General features: G+C 46.9%; 2 protein-coding genes across 5 annotated transcripts in view; one reads left to right on the top strand and one right to left on the bottom strand.

The window, feature by feature from the left end:
* Nucleotides 1-1260: 1260 nt before the first annotated feature.
* On the bottom strand, nt 1261-2983 carry LOC120953321 (rhodopsin-like). Its single transcript, XM_040373144.2, has 2 exons — nt 2086-2983; nt 1261-1985 (listed from the first exon to the last, which is right to left on the bottom strand). Exons 1-2 carry the CDS (start codon nt 2797-2799, stop codon nt 1575-1577), a joined length of 1125 nt encoding a protein of 374 aa, XP_040229078.1. The 5' UTR covers nt 2800-2983; the 3' UTR covers nt 1261-1574.
* A 4534-nt stretch (nt 2984-7517) lies between these two features.
* The window catches only part of LOC120953322 (protein catecholamines up-like), an 84169-nt gene continuing 75312 nt past the window's right edge, over nt 7518-16374 (top strand). For all 4 annotated transcript variants that reach the window (XM_040373149.2, XM_040373148.2, XM_040373151.2 and 1 more), the window contains exon 1: nt 7518-8095. The gene's annotated coding sequence lies outside the window, so the exon portion shown is untranslated. The remainder of the gene's footprint in view (nt 8096-16374) is intronic.

The raw sequence follows: 16374 nt of genomic DNA, 5'->3' as shown, positions 1-16374 counted from the left end.
CATAGCACCGGAATAGTTGTTTCAATATGAATTTATCTTATTGCAGGTAAGCAATTTAGTGAATCCATATCGGATCGGAAACTACACGTGTGTTGGGACACGTGACAATCACTTCGAGTAGTTGCAGCATTGTTGAGAGTAGGCCACAGAAGATTATTAATTTCTACATAGTTGTAGTAACTGGATCGACATGGAAATAGTTATGGATCTTTTCTATTGTCCACTTTAACAGACCGGAGATTATTTAAACGAAGCGGAAAAGTTAACTTAATGAACGACAATTTTAATTTATTAAGCTCTTGTTTAGCCGGTCTCGTGGTACAGTCGTTAAATCGTACGACTTAACAACATGCCCGTCATGGGTTCAAGCCGCAAATGGACTGTGCCGCCATACGTAGGAATGACTATCCAGCTATGGGGGGTAATCAATAAGTCACTGAAAGCCAACCCCACAAGTAAATAAAGAAGAAGAAGCTCAGGTTTACTTTTCCAGCTGGATGATCGGAAATTGGTTGTAGCGTCTATTAACTGAAGTATGAAAATTAAAAATCAAAATCTACTTGTTTATGTGAAGAAATGTTCTCTGCTTCATCCTTTCCTTTGATATAAACAAGCTTAGCCGGTCTAGGTCCGATATTAGCCTTTAGTGAATGAGCTTGGCTAGTCTGTGACTGAATGTCTTATCACTTATAGCACGATATGTCAGGTACGATATATCGAGGGCTAGTTCCATACGGGATTGAATCAAATCACGGATAGTTTGTGAGATTTTCAGATATTTCCCTTGGATTGGAATAAGGACCCTATTTCACTGGTTCAATTTTACTCACCTTTCCTTATCTTTCGAGGTTCCACTACACACTCGACACGGAAACACAAAACAGACTATCAGCTGTATAATACTTGTCCTATTTTATAGCTGATAACCACCACAAATTACTCCGCAAGCGTCCAATCAATTAAGGTTCGTAAATTGAAAAATAATTACCATTCCCGATTATTGTGCAAATATTTGTTCAGTTTGGTGGACGCCAGGTTAAAACAAAATTAGATTCAAAAATATTTTTATCAATATGCATTTGTGTGGCCAATGCAGTAGAACGAAGGCAAATGCAATTCGCTGCACCGCAACTGCCACAAAACAACGTTTCCCTATCGCCAATAGAATGGTAATGACGACGTTCTGGGTTTCTTTCTCGCCTGTAGGCTCCACTTCCGAAAAGAATCTCAAAAACTATGCTCTCACATGTAAACGGAAACTTAAATTTAGAGTGTCGCTTAACAAAAGTGTCGCTCCACTGTAGCATGATAACAAGTTGAAGTTTATTTGCACAAAAGAAACATTATTATGTTCACAATAATAATAATAATAATAATAATAATACATCACAATCCCTTACCACACACTCACACAGAAGGACAGTCTCCTACTAAGAAAGCTAGCGCGTTTCGTTCGGCATCTATCCTGAGAGTCCATTTTTCCTTTCAAAGCAAAACAGCGCATCAGTTTCACTATGCAGGGTGCTGGGAAGGGGTTTTCCTCAGCTTTCACCCCTTTCGTCCATCGTCGGGCTTTACGCTGTGGTTGGGTTGCCGGCCGACGTAATGCCGGACGCTTCGGAGGCGAGCGATTTATCGTCGGCCGGTGGACCATCGCTGCAGGCGAGCGATGGGAACCGGCGCAACAGGGCCGCCCGGTACTTGGGATGGCTGATGCCGTACACGATCGGGTTGTAGACGGCGTTCGCTTTGGCAAAGACCGAACCCCAGATGGTGGCCAGCGGTGTGATGCTGGCCGTCTTGAACACGCCCGTATAGTTGATCACCGTGTACGGTGTCCAGGCCATGAACCACAGCGAGATGGTTACCAGTGCCACCTTGGCCAGCTTCATCTCGGTGCTCTTGCCATCGTCCGACGAGCGCAGGGACTGTACGTTCATCCGTTTCGCCTGTTCGCGCATGTTTTTCTCGTGCGCCGATACAGCCTGTCAAGGGGTGGTTGGAATAGAGAACGTAACAGTTTAGAGAAGGGGCGGCGTGAACTTAATTCCACTGATTAGTCTAGATCCCGGGACCTCACTTTACCTTAATAATGAAGAAGTACGCGTAGATGATGGTAAACAGTGGCGTGTAGTAGACGAACACCGAGTACACCAGTATGTACGACTTGTGGAACCAATCGTCGGTCAGGTAGTCCGTACCGCAGGCCGTCATGTTGCCCTCCGGCACGTACCGGTTCCAGCCAAGCATCGGCAGTATGCCCCACACGACACCGATCAGCCAGCAGAGCAGGATGCGCAGTATGGCGCCCGTGTTGGTGAGCGGCTTGCCGGACAGACCGTGCACGATCACGTTGTGCCGATCCAGCGCGATCATCGTCATGGTCCAGATCGAGCAGCAGCCGAACAGCGAACCGAAGAACGCGTACAGATCGCACATCAGCAGCCCGAGCGACCAGGTCTCGAACCAGCAGTTGTACACCATCGTGAACGCGTTCGTGCCCATCATCAGGAAGTCCGACAGGGCCAGATTGACGATGAACAGGTTCGACGGTGTGCGGAGCGATTTGGCGGTGGAGAAGATGTAGATCACCATGCCGTTGCCGATGATCGACACCACGCCCAGCACGAAGATGACAAACCCGATGATGGAGTGCCACAGCGGGTTCATCGGCGGGAACTGGGACCAGTGCGGATCGACCAGGTGCATAATTTCGGGCGGCACCTTGTCCACCACGGTCAGGTTGGCCACCGGCTGGCCCCACAGCCCGGGCTGTTGCATTGGACCGTAGTACGGCATCTTTGAGGAATTTCTGTGGAAACGGTCTGGGGAAGAAAAACTACTAGCGCCCCGCGTGTGTTGCCTTCGTGGATCACTCTTTTGCTACACTAAACACACACACTGCTCGCTACTATCTGCACCCACTGCAGGAGTCACTGTTTGCACGCCGAAGTCAGATCACCGACTTGAGCAGGTCGGCAGAAGACGGCACATATTTATTGCACATAATAGAGCTAATCGAATTACACTGCGGTAGTAGGCTCGTCGGCCCATTTTGGTGCCTCGGTGCCTTGGTGCCTTCCGCCGCGCTGGTAAAAAATTAATACGGCGAGCGTCCTGCATATGTCCTCGTTAACGGTAACGCTTTTTCCGGCCCAGCCTTCCCGGCGGAAAAGCAAACGGCAACGCACATTTTCTCCTCCAGGAAGTGATGAGCTCGCTGGTCGGTTTCATATTTCATCCCATCGTTTCAATGCTGCTGCTTCGTTGACAGTCATAATGCTTGCTGCTACACTAGGCGCGCGTCGAACGCAGTTAGTGTGGGGCGAGGGGGCTAGGGAAGTTTGTGCGTGGGGAGGTGTGTCTTGTGGGTGTCAGTTTGGCGGTCTGGGCTAATGAGCTTCTCAAGTGTGTTTAATATAATTTACCACTAATTAGCTTCACACCAAAACGGTCATCCGAGGATAGTAACTGTTGAGACGTTGACCTACGGTTCCCATCGGACGTTAGGTCGTGGCTATTGCGCTTCACTTGTAAACAAATTAAAGAAGAGTTGGTGTGCATTGTTTCACGTGGAAGGGTTGGGAAGAGGTGTATGAAGCGGTGAGAACCTTTAATTTATCGATTTATTCGTATAATTTTCATTAAATGGACACTCAAAGTCCCAATGAATGTTCTTAAATGTAGACTTAGTATTAGGTTACATACATGCTATAGTAACATACATTCTACAGTAGAGTGAAGGCTTAAATGTCTTAGCTGTTGCATTACAATTTATATATCTTTATTTATTAATTTTTCCGTATGAATTTGATAATTTTGATTATTCAGCCGTATTGCTAAGGAAAAAAACTACTACTGTAAGACCATCACAGCCGATAAAATCGATAAAATCAATCACAATCACTAGAAGCTTCAAAACATGCTACTATTTTTTGGTTTTTCAAAATTATTGGACAAAAGATCCACTTAAATCAAGAGAGTTTCTTCTGATAGAACATTGGAAATTCGCTTAAATTATAATGTTTCTTAAATGATTTGTGTAATCCTGTAATTAGTTATTTTAACAATTTTACAAATTGTTCTAGCATAGTTCGTAGTACACAAAACAAATGAAGCTTTTGGAGATAATATTGCTCTTTATTGGTAATGCCACAGTTTCCAGCGGGCAATTTTGCATGAGGTTGATTAAAATATATAAGTCTTCATGTCAAATTTACATGTTCTAAGCACGAATTACAGTGGTCAGCACATTGACATTTAAATATTTGTATTATTCAGTTGGGGATAAAAATTGCGATTATCCTACTGTTAGTTTAACAATGCTTTTGTAGAAGTATAAGCCGTCGCCCCAACAGTTAAAGCGTAAGGTCAAGGTAGTCAACAGCTAAGGGATGCGTCTAATCGCTCCACACAGTACACGTTCGTTGACTCATTGCTCGACCACCAGCTACAGTGTTCGGCGAACAAGCCCCTGAAATTCGTCCCACAGCACTGTATGCTCCCGTACACGGAGCTTATCACGTTGCGTAGCGTTATGAGCGTAAAATGGCATCAAATTACATGCGAACGCATCGGTGAACTAATCCGCTAAACATGTTAATTTCGTCCACAAATACATCGCGAACGCGCACGCCAGCGCATACGTTGGCAGCACGGCGGCACACGCCAAGAACGTGGAGCTACGAGTGGGGCAGGATAAGCCGATTGGACTAAGGCTAAGTATTTTGTATGATCGCCTTATATGTATGTGACTTTGCCGCCCATTCATCGTGTCGTGCCGTTGAAGGTTTTTTTCTGGTTATTGTGTTCCTTTTCTTACCGCAGGACACATTGTTTGATCCACTCCCGGATCCGGATGGGCATTATATGCTTCGTGGAGTATGGTGTCACTCTGGATGACATTCATAATTCCATCGGTCAGTATGCTGCTATGCTTTGTGGTGGTTGCAGGTTCTGCGTTCCGTTTTTTTGTGTGGTGGGTTTTCTCAAACGGCATGCGAGTGTGTTGTGGATTTTTAAAAGAAAAGTCCCAACATTAGCGAGCGAATAAGAGAAAGTTTGAGTTTACAGTAAGATTTGAATCTCCATAATTATGAGACAGCGGCGAAGTGCGAATAGCAGTTGAAATATTAGAGTATGCACGTTTCAAATAATGTCATCCTGTGTTCATTTCGTGCCAAATAGACTCGTCACTGGTGTAACTGTATACCTGTGTTTGTTGAGTTTTATTTAAATTTTAAAGTAATCATTAACAAATGCCCAAAAAAAAGGATACCCAGGTAGTGGAACAGCAAAAAAAAGGCACAACGAAATTAAAATTTCCCCTGCCTTGTCTAACAATGGGTGCAACATGTATGTGTGTCTGTGTGTATGTGTTTGTTGCTCTTGCCATTGCAATCGGCTGTAGGATCATAAACAAAGCGTCCCAACTGAAGGTGAGCGAAGCAAGAAGGAAAGCACTTTCAATTGCTGCAAATCCATTGTGCCCGGCGTGCGCATCAGGCGACAATGGTCGTTTCTGTGTCAAAATAATTATGATGCACGTAACGCAGTCTCCATTCATTGATGCGTAATGCATGTGAAATGAGCGATTGAAGCGACGCAGCTGTCGATTTTGCAGCGAAAGAAATGACCTTTTTGTTTCCGTTTTGTTTACGATCGGAGCAAAACAAACATCGCCCAATGTCCTTCACGTTGTGTTGATTATTAAAATCGGCTCAAAAATGCATCGACGGATGGCAAAAAAATGAAACTCTCTCATGAACGCAAACAAATCCTTCGCGGTTGCGTTAAGACGGTATTCCCTGTTGGGAGGGAAATATGAAGCGCCGCAAAGAGGCGTAACAAATATCGCTGTAGCTCACTCGCCTTGGCACAGCTTCGTGCAGGCGGATGCGCAAATTTGTTTGTTTGTTTGTTTTTCGACGCCGGCTGCGTGTCGTGATTGGTGGACAACGTTTTTTGCATTAAAATAAGCTTAGAATTACATAGGAATAAATATATAACGTAATTTAATTTTTAAAGTTTTTAAGCTAAATAAAACTACAAATCAGCATTTCAAGAATGGTTCATTATCCTTCAAAAGCAAACCCATGCACATGAACATCCTTGCACATTACTGCAATATAATTCTTGTTTCGTCCCTGTGAGAACAAAAGGGCTATCGTTTTCTTTTCGCTTATTCGATTGTGTTGTTTCTTTACCGTTTTAGCTTTTGGTTTTAGCTTCTCTACACCACACACCCGTAAATTGCTTCTCTCATGGACGACCTTCTCAGTGCGTTTCTTTTGCCTTGCGAGGCACATCCTACCGCCTTCGTAACAGCACCACACAGAACAACAAGAAGGAAAAAAACTTCCTCCTCTTACGGATTGTTCACCACCCGGAATGGTGGCAGGTAAGTGTTGTTTGCCCCACTACACAAGCAGTTAAAAATGAGCTGTCTCTAGAGCTTTTTTGGTTTGTGGTAAGCTTTTTTGGCGTATTGTATCTTTCTTTTTTCCCTAAAACTATGCTCCTTTCACTCACACCGAGCAGAGAGCGGTGGTGAGAAATTTCTTCCAAGCTTCCAAGCGTACCCGCGCTTCGCTGCAAGCTTCGCTCGTTGGCGTGGGGTTCGTCTCTTCGGATCGGGTTGGTCGTTGAAGTCGTTTGTTCGTGAGCGAAAGGCTGCAGTGGTTGCCGGAGCGATTTGTTTAGGGTAGGGTTGTATGTTTGTTTTTAAATGATTAAAATAAAAATGCTTGTTTTTTCGGAACTTCTAAAAGATTAGATGTTCAGTAGAATGCAAGTAAAACTAAATGAAATTAATTTTATATATTTTTTGAGTAATTGTTGTGTAGTGTATGACTCTGTTAAGGTACAAAATTTGCTTGTTTTGAATTATCCTATGATTATAAAAATAATTTAGACACGTACTTATGGAATAACTAAAAACAAATTTAAATTGCAACACTTTTTTATATAATTGGTTTGCTTCATATAATATATGTTATAATTTTAATAAAACTGAAATCAAACTTTTTTTAATATGTTAGTTACGCAGGTTTGCATACAAAAACAGCCATAAAATGAATGTGTTAGAAAATAATTCAAATAAAAACAATATGCGCTGGCCGACTTTTACACACATCTCCCGCACAAACCCTTCAGTGAAGCGATCGCAAACTGACCGCCGTTCCAAATGCTTTTCGGCAAGCTTTCACGAGAGGCCTACCCGTGCAGAGCCCGAGAGACGAGCCGTCGGAGTGAGCGGTGCACAAAAGCTCCCGTTGCTGCTGTCCCTTTTCCGTCCGTTTCGGGCGTACGGTGCTGTTGTGGCCCCTTGTAGCCACCACCGAACGATGCTCTCGGCGTTGACGGGTTGCGTCCGAAACCCCGTCCACACAATAAGCAGCCGGGCCCCGCACGGACCACGAGCAGTACAGCCCTGTTGTCGCGTGGAGGGGGAACTCTCCTTTCGCAGCACCGCGCGTTGCTCTGCGGGCTCTGAACATCATTATGCGCGTGAGCTTAATTCAATGCTCGGCAAGCGTTCGCTGGATTAACATTTTTCGCCGATAGCGCGCGCGCGCGTCCCGGTTTCGATCAGTGCTAGCCTCTACAACCCTAACAAGCCCTGCAGCGCAAACGGTTACCGCGTTCGTGATTGTGCGCCGTGTTTGTACGTTCGACAACCGGGGGGTACACCGCCGGTGGTGGTGGTGGTGGTGGTGGTGTGTGAGTGTATAGTGCCGAAGGTGCCGAACACCACGAACCGACTGCAGCACGCACTGAAGGTCCGCGTCTCGTGGCGGCGTGTGTGTTTATGTTTTGAAAATCGGCCCGCGTTCGACGCCAGATCGTTGCGAATCCGCCGTGCCGTCGTGGTGTATGAATGCTGGTGAAACTTTTTCATACCTGAGAGCGTCCCAGATAAGGCTTTTTGTGTGCGTGTGTGCGCGTATGAAAAGGACGAAAACGTAGCAGGCTTTGGCCGAGGAGTGTGGTTGACAGCCAAAGAGAGAGAGAGAAAGGAGCCCTGCCAAAAACAACACACTCAGCTGTCAGTGACGTTCGAGGGTACGATCCTGCACATCCCGCTCGCAGCAGTGTAAGTATTTTGTAGTTTTGCAGTTCAATGCAGTAACGGTGTGGTGTCGTACAGTGACCGTGGTGCCCTTCCGTGTGTGGCTCGTGGAAGCAAGCGTTCGAAGAAGCGTTCGTTCGGGTGAAATGCTGCAGCATTTTGTGAGACCTTGGAACGAACGCACGGATTTGTACGATTGGCCGCAACCAGCACAGCACAGAGTCGCCATGCCAGTGTGATGTGAGCTGTGTGAGTGTGTGTGTGTGTGAGTTGGTTTATTTTCGTCTGGTAGGCTCGCTCTCCTTGCTCTGGTAGAAAGTTGCCATTAACTGCTTTGGTTAAGGCGGTGCAAATAAAAACAAATCACTCCAGAATGTGATGGCAGCGCTACAAAAACACACATCTATTCCCTGGATATCTATGCCTGTGAGTGTGTGTGCGTGTCTGTGCGTATTGCATCGGAAAATTATGGCACACCGTACCGCCGTGGAATGTAGCAGCGGTATCGGTTTGCCTTCGAAAAGGGCTGGCTGGCGTAACAAATCATCCGTACACGACGACGTTCGCTGTGTGCTGCGCGCGTTGCTAAGATGCGTTAGTGTGGGATGCCTTAGAGCTGGTGCACAGAGGTAGCAGCGTGTGCAGGAGAAGAAGGGGTAAAGCATTCGAACATTCCTACGACACGGTTTGGCTTTGGCCTTCCCTCCCACTCAGCCCGGCGTGGTGAATGGGGGGTGTGTGTGTGCCAGGGCAATGTGCGTTCGCACACGAAGCGTCTGAGAACGTAAGTGCGTAAGTGCGTGTGCGCAGGTGAAAATGCGTTCAGGTATTTATATTCTGTGTTTTCGTTTGGGCGTGTGCGTGTCCAGTGATTGTGATCGTCTTTTTCACTGCGATTGCACGCCGCGAAAGCCCTTTTTTCGGTGATAGTGGTGGTGATTGAGCCAATATATCAGGCGTGTGCTGCTGACCCTTTCTCGAACAATCCCATTGGGTTTTGCCCCATTCGATAAGGTGGCGCGGGATTTTCAAGATGAACCAATTTCTCGCGTCTCGGCTTAAACACTTGGGTAGCATACGGCTCTCTCTCTGTCTATCTCTTTCTTCCGATGCAATATTTTCTCGCATCGTCACCCATGTCCACTCGAGGGCCCTTCACTTTTTGCCATCCACACATTGCCACCATTGGTTTTTGCCGCGAGCGCAAGGTAAAGTGTTGATAACAGACCGCGCGCTTCCCTGTCAAGATCATCCGACCACCGATCACCACCGAAGTGGGGAGGGCTCAAACCGGGCTCGGTGCTATTGTTCGCTGACAACGTGGACACACACACACACAAACACTCCTGCAAGGGCTTTTGATGCGCTAAAATGAGGCTTCTAGTGCGTGTGATATGTTTTGCTTCTCTCGTGCCCTTTTCACTCGCTTTTTCTCGCCCGGGAGGAGAGAAACAATATGGGGAAGGATTTTTTTTTCACCATCCCGTGCTCTCGCAGGTACGCGCACTGTAGTAGTGTCACAGAAAATCGCCATCCCGATAGTCGAAGATCTTGAGAGCCTTCTCGAAGCGCGCTCGCTGCGAATCTTGCTTGCCTTTTTACGGCACTGTCGAGGCTTTGCGCTTGGCTGCTGCTCCCCGTGTGTCCAATTAAAGAATGCTCTTCGTCAGCCGGTTCGGCTGTCCAGATTGTGTAGGGGCAGGGACGGCAGTTGGTACGGCACACGGTGCGCGCAATTGCATCAGCGCGCCGCCCGATAATGCATCGCGGCAATGGTGTGACGATCTGGGCAGCTTTCCTCTGTCTCTCTCTCAGTTTCTCTCTCTCTCTATCTCTCTCTCTCTGTCCCTCGGTTCACTTTACTTCATTTGGCCGGGGAGGGCGTTTTTTTATTTTGAATGGGAGGCGTTGGGCGCTCACTGCGTGCTGCGTAGGACGACGCACCGCGGACCACTCAAGGACTTTCGGGCTTGGGAGACAAGGAGCAGTATTTGCTTGGACATTGATTGGACACCCTCCAAAACGGCAGCCATCGAAAGGGGATCACGACGTTACGTGTTACAATTAGGTGTAATGAAGCAGACTTTGGGGTTCAACCGTCACTAGTGATTGAGGCTCAGGACGAGGTGTCGCAGCCGGACGTTGATGTTGCAAGCTGTGATCTTCATCGATTTCAGAGATTCCGTTTTGAATTCTGTCCTTCAAACAACAAAATTCAAGACATTATAAGACTCAACCGCTTGTCACGGGGAAGCTTTCGTGTGGGAAGGACAGGGGGGGGCGTAGCGAGTGAGGGGATCCAATTAAATCTGCCCTCTTCGCGTACCTCGGCCGTCTCGGCGGTCGAAGGACGAGTTGACATTTCGACACCTTTCCGGTGTTGCAGCATTGTTCAAGTGCTACACAGACACACACACATTCGATACCTATCGGAGTTTTCAACAGTTTTGTTTTAAAATTTGTGCTGATCATCAATTTTACACAGAAAAAAGAAGTGGGGAGAAACCTCATTTTGAGTTCCTAGTGCGAAAAAGACGCTTAGTGTCACAAGTAAGACGTCAGACGTTTGAGTGTGTTTACAGTATCCGCAAAGTAGTTCAGTTTTATTGCGAGCTCGCCCCGTAATGAGGTTGTATCGATCGTCGATTTGCCACTTGTTCGGCCGGTTAGCTACGGACTTACTTCCGCCAGCTACTGCCAAGGGGTTTTTCATTTTCGTCCGATGCGAAACGCTGGGTTTTATTTACCCACCCCTAAGTCACCTTGTAAACGTTTAACGTAAAGCAAAACCTGAAGGTGATGTTGAAAGAGAGTAATTGAGGTAGAGAGAGAGAGAGAGCGATAGAAAGAGAGAACATCGAGTGTTGGTTGGTGTAGTTGCACTTACAAAAAATCCGCAGCACGATTTAATCACATTTTAAATGCCTACGAAGGTAAGCATGTGGGCATGGATCCGATGGCAAGTGTTTTGGTCGTGCATTAATTGCAAAAACATGGATGGCAGAATGCAATAAAACCTTTTCTAGCAAAACTTCCCTGAGCGCTTAACTTCTAGCCAACTTTCGGTTCCCTGATTAGTCGTCAGACGGTCCAAGTTTATGAGAGCTTGTGTATGATTGGCGAGGTATCCCTGTCCAGCCCATCCCATGTCCCAAGTGGTTTTCGGCGGTCGTCGAGCGTCGGCTGGCAAAACGAAACACAGAACTATAACCACAACGAGAGTTGCGCGCGCTTGGTCTCGCATATTTATGCTGCTATTCACCACTTATCGGCTTTGGCGACGGGGCGAACGATGGCGAGCCAGCCGGTCTCGCCGTCTCTCGCGCTCTGCAATGGAGGTTCGCATAATGGTTGGGAGGGAATGGTGAAGGGAAAGCAAAAAAAACACAAACACTCACACACACACACAAACACTCACACACACACACACACACACACACACACACACACACACACACACACACACACACACACACACACACACACACACACACACACACACAGAAAGAAGGTTCATAGAAAATGGAACCAGACTTATGGTGGTGGTGACCACCGGTAGGTTTCAAAATCCGAAAACCCCGTTAACTCGTTCGTCGGGTGCGTTCGGCGGGGGATTCGGTGCTCAAAATCTTTGCATACACAACAGGTACGTCCTCCGGTCTCCCGTCCTCGTTTAAAAAAACCCACGCACCCACGGGTTGAGTTACAGGCAGGCACAACGCAGGCAGACTGTCGAAGCGGTTCGTTTTGGTTGCGTGGCATGGCACGGCAGTACTTCAGCGCGGCCCAGAAGGTGCCTCTACTTTCTTTGGGGTCAGAGCTCCTGTTTGGGGTTGACATTCGTTTGTGTAGCATTTTTTTTTAATTAATTTTAAATCTTAAAGTGTCGCTCCAGTTCGGGAGGCCTACGCTTTGAAGGTTAAACGCTCAGCGTCCCGCTAAGGTCGATACGCATCCGCTGAATGATGCGGTTAACAGTTTGCGCGAGATTGTGGAATTTCTGCGTGCGCTCGCGCGTCCATCCCGCACAACTACAGGCGCACGGATACGTTGCTTCTCGCGCGATAAACTATCCAGCTACTAAAAGGCAAAAAGGCTCCGCTTATACGGCGGCTCCCAACAGGCACTGGTGTGCTGTGCCGGCGGTTTGTGGATGTATTAGAAAACACTTTCTAATTTCACACCCGTTCGGATGGGATCGGGGCTGGTGGTCTGAGTGCCTGCGTCCACCGCGCGTAGATGGACGCGGTGCGGTGCTGTGTGCAGATAATGAATGGGGTGGAGAGGAAGGGTGCCAGAGGTTACCTTTTCTATCTATGCAACCCGTTCGTGGTTCAATGGTTGGGAGGGGGAAAGGTTTGAATTGCCAATTTTCCGTCAGCCGCGTGGTGTTATCGTACCCCTACGTACGGGTTTTTGCAAAATGGCGGCGGTGGTGGTGGAATGGTGGACCGATGCCGATGGTTTTTGATTTCCTTCCCAAAGCTGACGTGAGAGCTTTGCTGTGTGTGTGTGTTTGTGTGTTTGGGTGGTATTATCGGTAATGCGTTATGTTTGATGTGTTTTCTTTTGGGAGTTCGCTGTTGCGCTGTGGTCGGAAACATTACACGCTTGTGCACGGGGTGGTGAAGGAAGCAATGGCCAGAAATCATTGCCAACAGCAATCAAAGCACAGATTGTGTTATCGCAAATCAGTGCGAATCATAATTGCATACGTGCAAGTTGGGAAGCGCAGCCGGTATGTGGAATGAAGCGTCTTGTGGCGGAAATGGTGCAACCGTGCGATGAGATTCCGATGCGTCTCTCTGCTGATATGACTTGGGGCCAGAAGAAACTATTTGCACATATAAACTGCAACATAAAACATATTTTAATTGCGAGTAGCACATACGAGAAGCTAATCTTTGTGTGGTGCTCCAGTGAAGTCCATTTGATCTATAATCAAATGACCTTTGCACACGTCCCGTGTGACTAAAGGTCTATGGTGGAATCTGATCTAACCGACAAATCTGTCGTGCTGTATTGTATTTCAAGTCCAATTATCATTTTGCAGCTTTCTATCATAATTTAAGCACTAAATTAAGGCAAGCCCCTTTAAGCTGCGCCTCCCGATACCGTGCATTGTGTCATCTTTTGCCGAATCTACCAACCCGCACGGTTCGCACGTTCGTTGACGCCATTGGGCAGGACGATGATTTCACTCGTTATTCAATCGAGCTGTGCACGTTCGTTTCCACGTTCAGTGCGAGGTGACTTTTCCGGCGTTCGTTCCATTACGGCCGGGCTTACCGGGCTGCTTTTACCGAAAGTCATCCGGTCAACGTAACAGGCCAGCGAGCGATATGGTGCTGTAGCCCGTTGCCCATTCACACGACCATTACGTAGCATTTTACAGACGTTTTCATTGTCATTTAATTAAAGCGGGTAGTGGGGTCCCCAAAAAATCAAAGACAATTTTTGACATCGAAAGAAGCAATCGCGTTTGAACGATTCATTAATGTAAAGTAAATGAGGGGTGAAAAAAAGTCTAATCGTTTTTGTATCAAATTCATGCTCCCCCCAAAAAAAAAGTACCCGAGGTTAATGTACGTTCTCATTTGTTTTTGTGCACTAATTCAAACGGCTGTGTGGCTTTTTCTGGTGGTCACTTTTTTCCCGTTTCTTCCCCCGAATTTATCTTGCGAAATGTGGCTCTGGGGTTTTTTTATAAACGAATTATATTCTCCGTCTAATTGAGGCGAAATTACTGAATGATGAAATTATACACCGCCACCGGATTATCGCGCGAAAGAGCCTTCGGTAACACACCGACTGCTTCATATTGACCCGTCGATGACGCGGGTGTGTGTGTGCTGCGGATAGAAAACTGCCATAATCAACACAAAAATCTTGCGAGACGATATCGGGTTGCCGCTCGGAATGAATGGAAAATCAATCGTCATCTGGCAGCGTCTTACCCAATCTTTTATCAGCTGGTGCTGCCGTCCTGCGGTAATTTGCGTGGAACTGCTGTTTTGTTGTGCGGTTGTTGTGTGTGGCTATTGCGGTCATACAAAAAAAAAAAAAACATTACCCATTTCGTGACAGAGACAGCGAGTGAGGAGGAGGAGGAGCCCATCATCACCGCCAGAGAACAGTAGCAGCAGTATTGGCTATTATTTCCGCGATAAATTGTAACCCACGGAGAGAGGCTTTTCGTAACAGCCGAGCTTCGAACAGTTCATCACATCGACATCGACAACCTTTCCTTACGCAGAATGGGTTTCGCCCTCCCCTTCGTGGTGTGGGGGGACTAGACCCATTCATCGACGGGGTGGTGGTGTGTGGCATTACCATTTTGCGGTGTACCCTTCTGGGATCGGTTCGGCTTTCTCGTGGCAATTTCGCCTGCCAGCAATCGTCACTTCGGCCTCTCTTTTTACTGCCGCCGCTGCTGCGCCGCACCATTCGTGAGATAATTACAATTTGCAGCAACTCATCCTTTCGGGGCAGGCTAGGCTTTTTGGGGGTTCGAATTAATGGATGCACCAGCGCACCGCTTTGAAGCGTATTGATTGATTTGGACAGCCAACAACATCAACATAAAGCCTCGCAACTCGCAACCAGAAAAAAACGAAAGAATTAGTGCAAAAGTGTGCACCACACCACAAGTGCGCGGATGCGTACGTAAGGCACCGTGTGCTACCACTTTGCCAAATCACGCGGATGCCAATTCATGCTCGAATGGACCCCACCTCCTCCTATGTGTGTGTGTTTTTGCTGAAGGGGAGGTTTGAAGGAATGTTTGCGTACGGTACGCCATTCCGGCGGGTCCGGTGATGCAATGGGAAGTGCCTTGCGGCCGGTCTAGCCTTTTCACAGGCGGAAGGCGTCATCGGCCAATATTAGGGGGTGGTTCGTCGTGCACTTTCAATTTCACGTGCACAGCCGGGCAAATGCTACGCTACGCGGGGGCAACACTGACTGCGATGCTTGTACCGCTCACCGTAGAAAGGGTTGCCTATTATGATTGACAGTGGTGTGTCGTGTGTGTGTGTGCGCGAAAGAAAACCCCCGTACACGTAAGGTGGTGCTGGTGCTTTTCCTGTGCTAATTTTCCGCCCTCTTTTTAGTTGGTGTGAACGAGGGGGTTTGAAAGGGCGGTTTGTTTTAGGACGGAGCGTAACGTCCTGGCTTGTAAATAGAAGACTACGTAATGCATACCTCGTACAGGGGCCTGCCGGAAGAAAGGCAAACATTTTTGTTCGCAACGTTTTTAGCACCTCACGTGTGAATGAAAACCACAACCCAGGGGGGGTGTGTTTCAAACGGCTCAGTGTTAAAAATGGATTTTAATATTTTCCTTGAGCGTAATAGAAACAGTTTCGCTTGGTGCAATGCTCATGCAAAACTGTTTCGTTGATAGTTTATGGTTATTAGGTTTTTTTCCGTCTGTTCCCTTCTTACTCTGCGCTTGAAAATAATTTTAATAGCTGCGCTTAATTAAGCTCGATAGCGGAGCGTTCACAACGGGCCCAATCAATACAGCTATTCATACACACACGGGTCGGGCCGGCTAAAATTAGCGAAATCAGGCACAAGGACTTGCCGTACACATGTACGCCCCCCCATACACCATGCAAGATGAATCCAAATGTTGTGCGTTGTTGCGCAAAGGAGCAGAGTTCAAGAATTGGGCATACAGGGGGGGGGTGCAGTGGTGGAGCAGTAGTGTGTTGAGGTAGTGTTGGTAATTTTCTCTTCACCTTCAGTGGCGAGCGGTTTAACAAAACTTTGGCGAACGTGTATGGCGAGCATTTACTTCGTACAGTTTGTGGGGTGCCGAACATGCTTAACTAATTTTACGCATGAATTTGGTGGAAAAGGTAATCGAAAATTGTTTTGAGAAGATGTTTTGCACCCCTTTGTTCATTGGAAGTTTATTGAATTGGAGAGAAACAGAGAAGGAGTCCAATATCCGTGCTGTCTCATCTCTTTTTTTTATTACATTTATATTAAATTGTGGTAGAACTAGAAGTTCATCAGACTTCTTTTGTTTACTCATACCTACATCTCCCGACGAAGAGCGTTTGTATTTGTTTAGATATTTTCGACAAACAACTGCAAACAACAACAGAGCATCTTTATATGCCACCATAGGTTCGTCGTTTGTTGAAAACGTAAGACTGCATAGCAGCGCCTAAGGGAAGATCGTAATACCGGGAACATCATAGCTTCGTAGCCTACGGTTATGTCTGTGCATTATATTCCTGTCACATCGAATGATAAAGTGCTGTGCAAAAAAACTAAACTAAACAAAAACA

Source organism: Anopheles coluzzii, chromosome 2 (genome assembly GCF_943734685.1).
Source record: "Anopheles coluzzii chromosome 2, AcolN3, whole genome shotgun sequence".
NCBI lineage: Eukaryota > Metazoa > Arthropoda > Insecta > Diptera > Culicidae > Anopheles > Anopheles coluzzii.
Note: the sequence above shows the minus strand (reverse complement) of the source record. Positions and strands in the feature narration are given on the sequence as shown.

Bases quoted from the DNA above. Each gene is read 5' to 3' on its own strand.
- LOC120953321 (XM_040373144.2), bottom strand. From the start codon at position 2,799: ATGCCGTACTACGGTCCAATGCAACAGCCCGGGCTGTGGGGCCAGCCG. The intron at 1,986-2,085 runs GTAAAGTGAGGT...ACCCCTTGACAG, and splicing joins CGTACTTCTTCATTATTAAG to GCTGTATCGGCGCACGAGAA.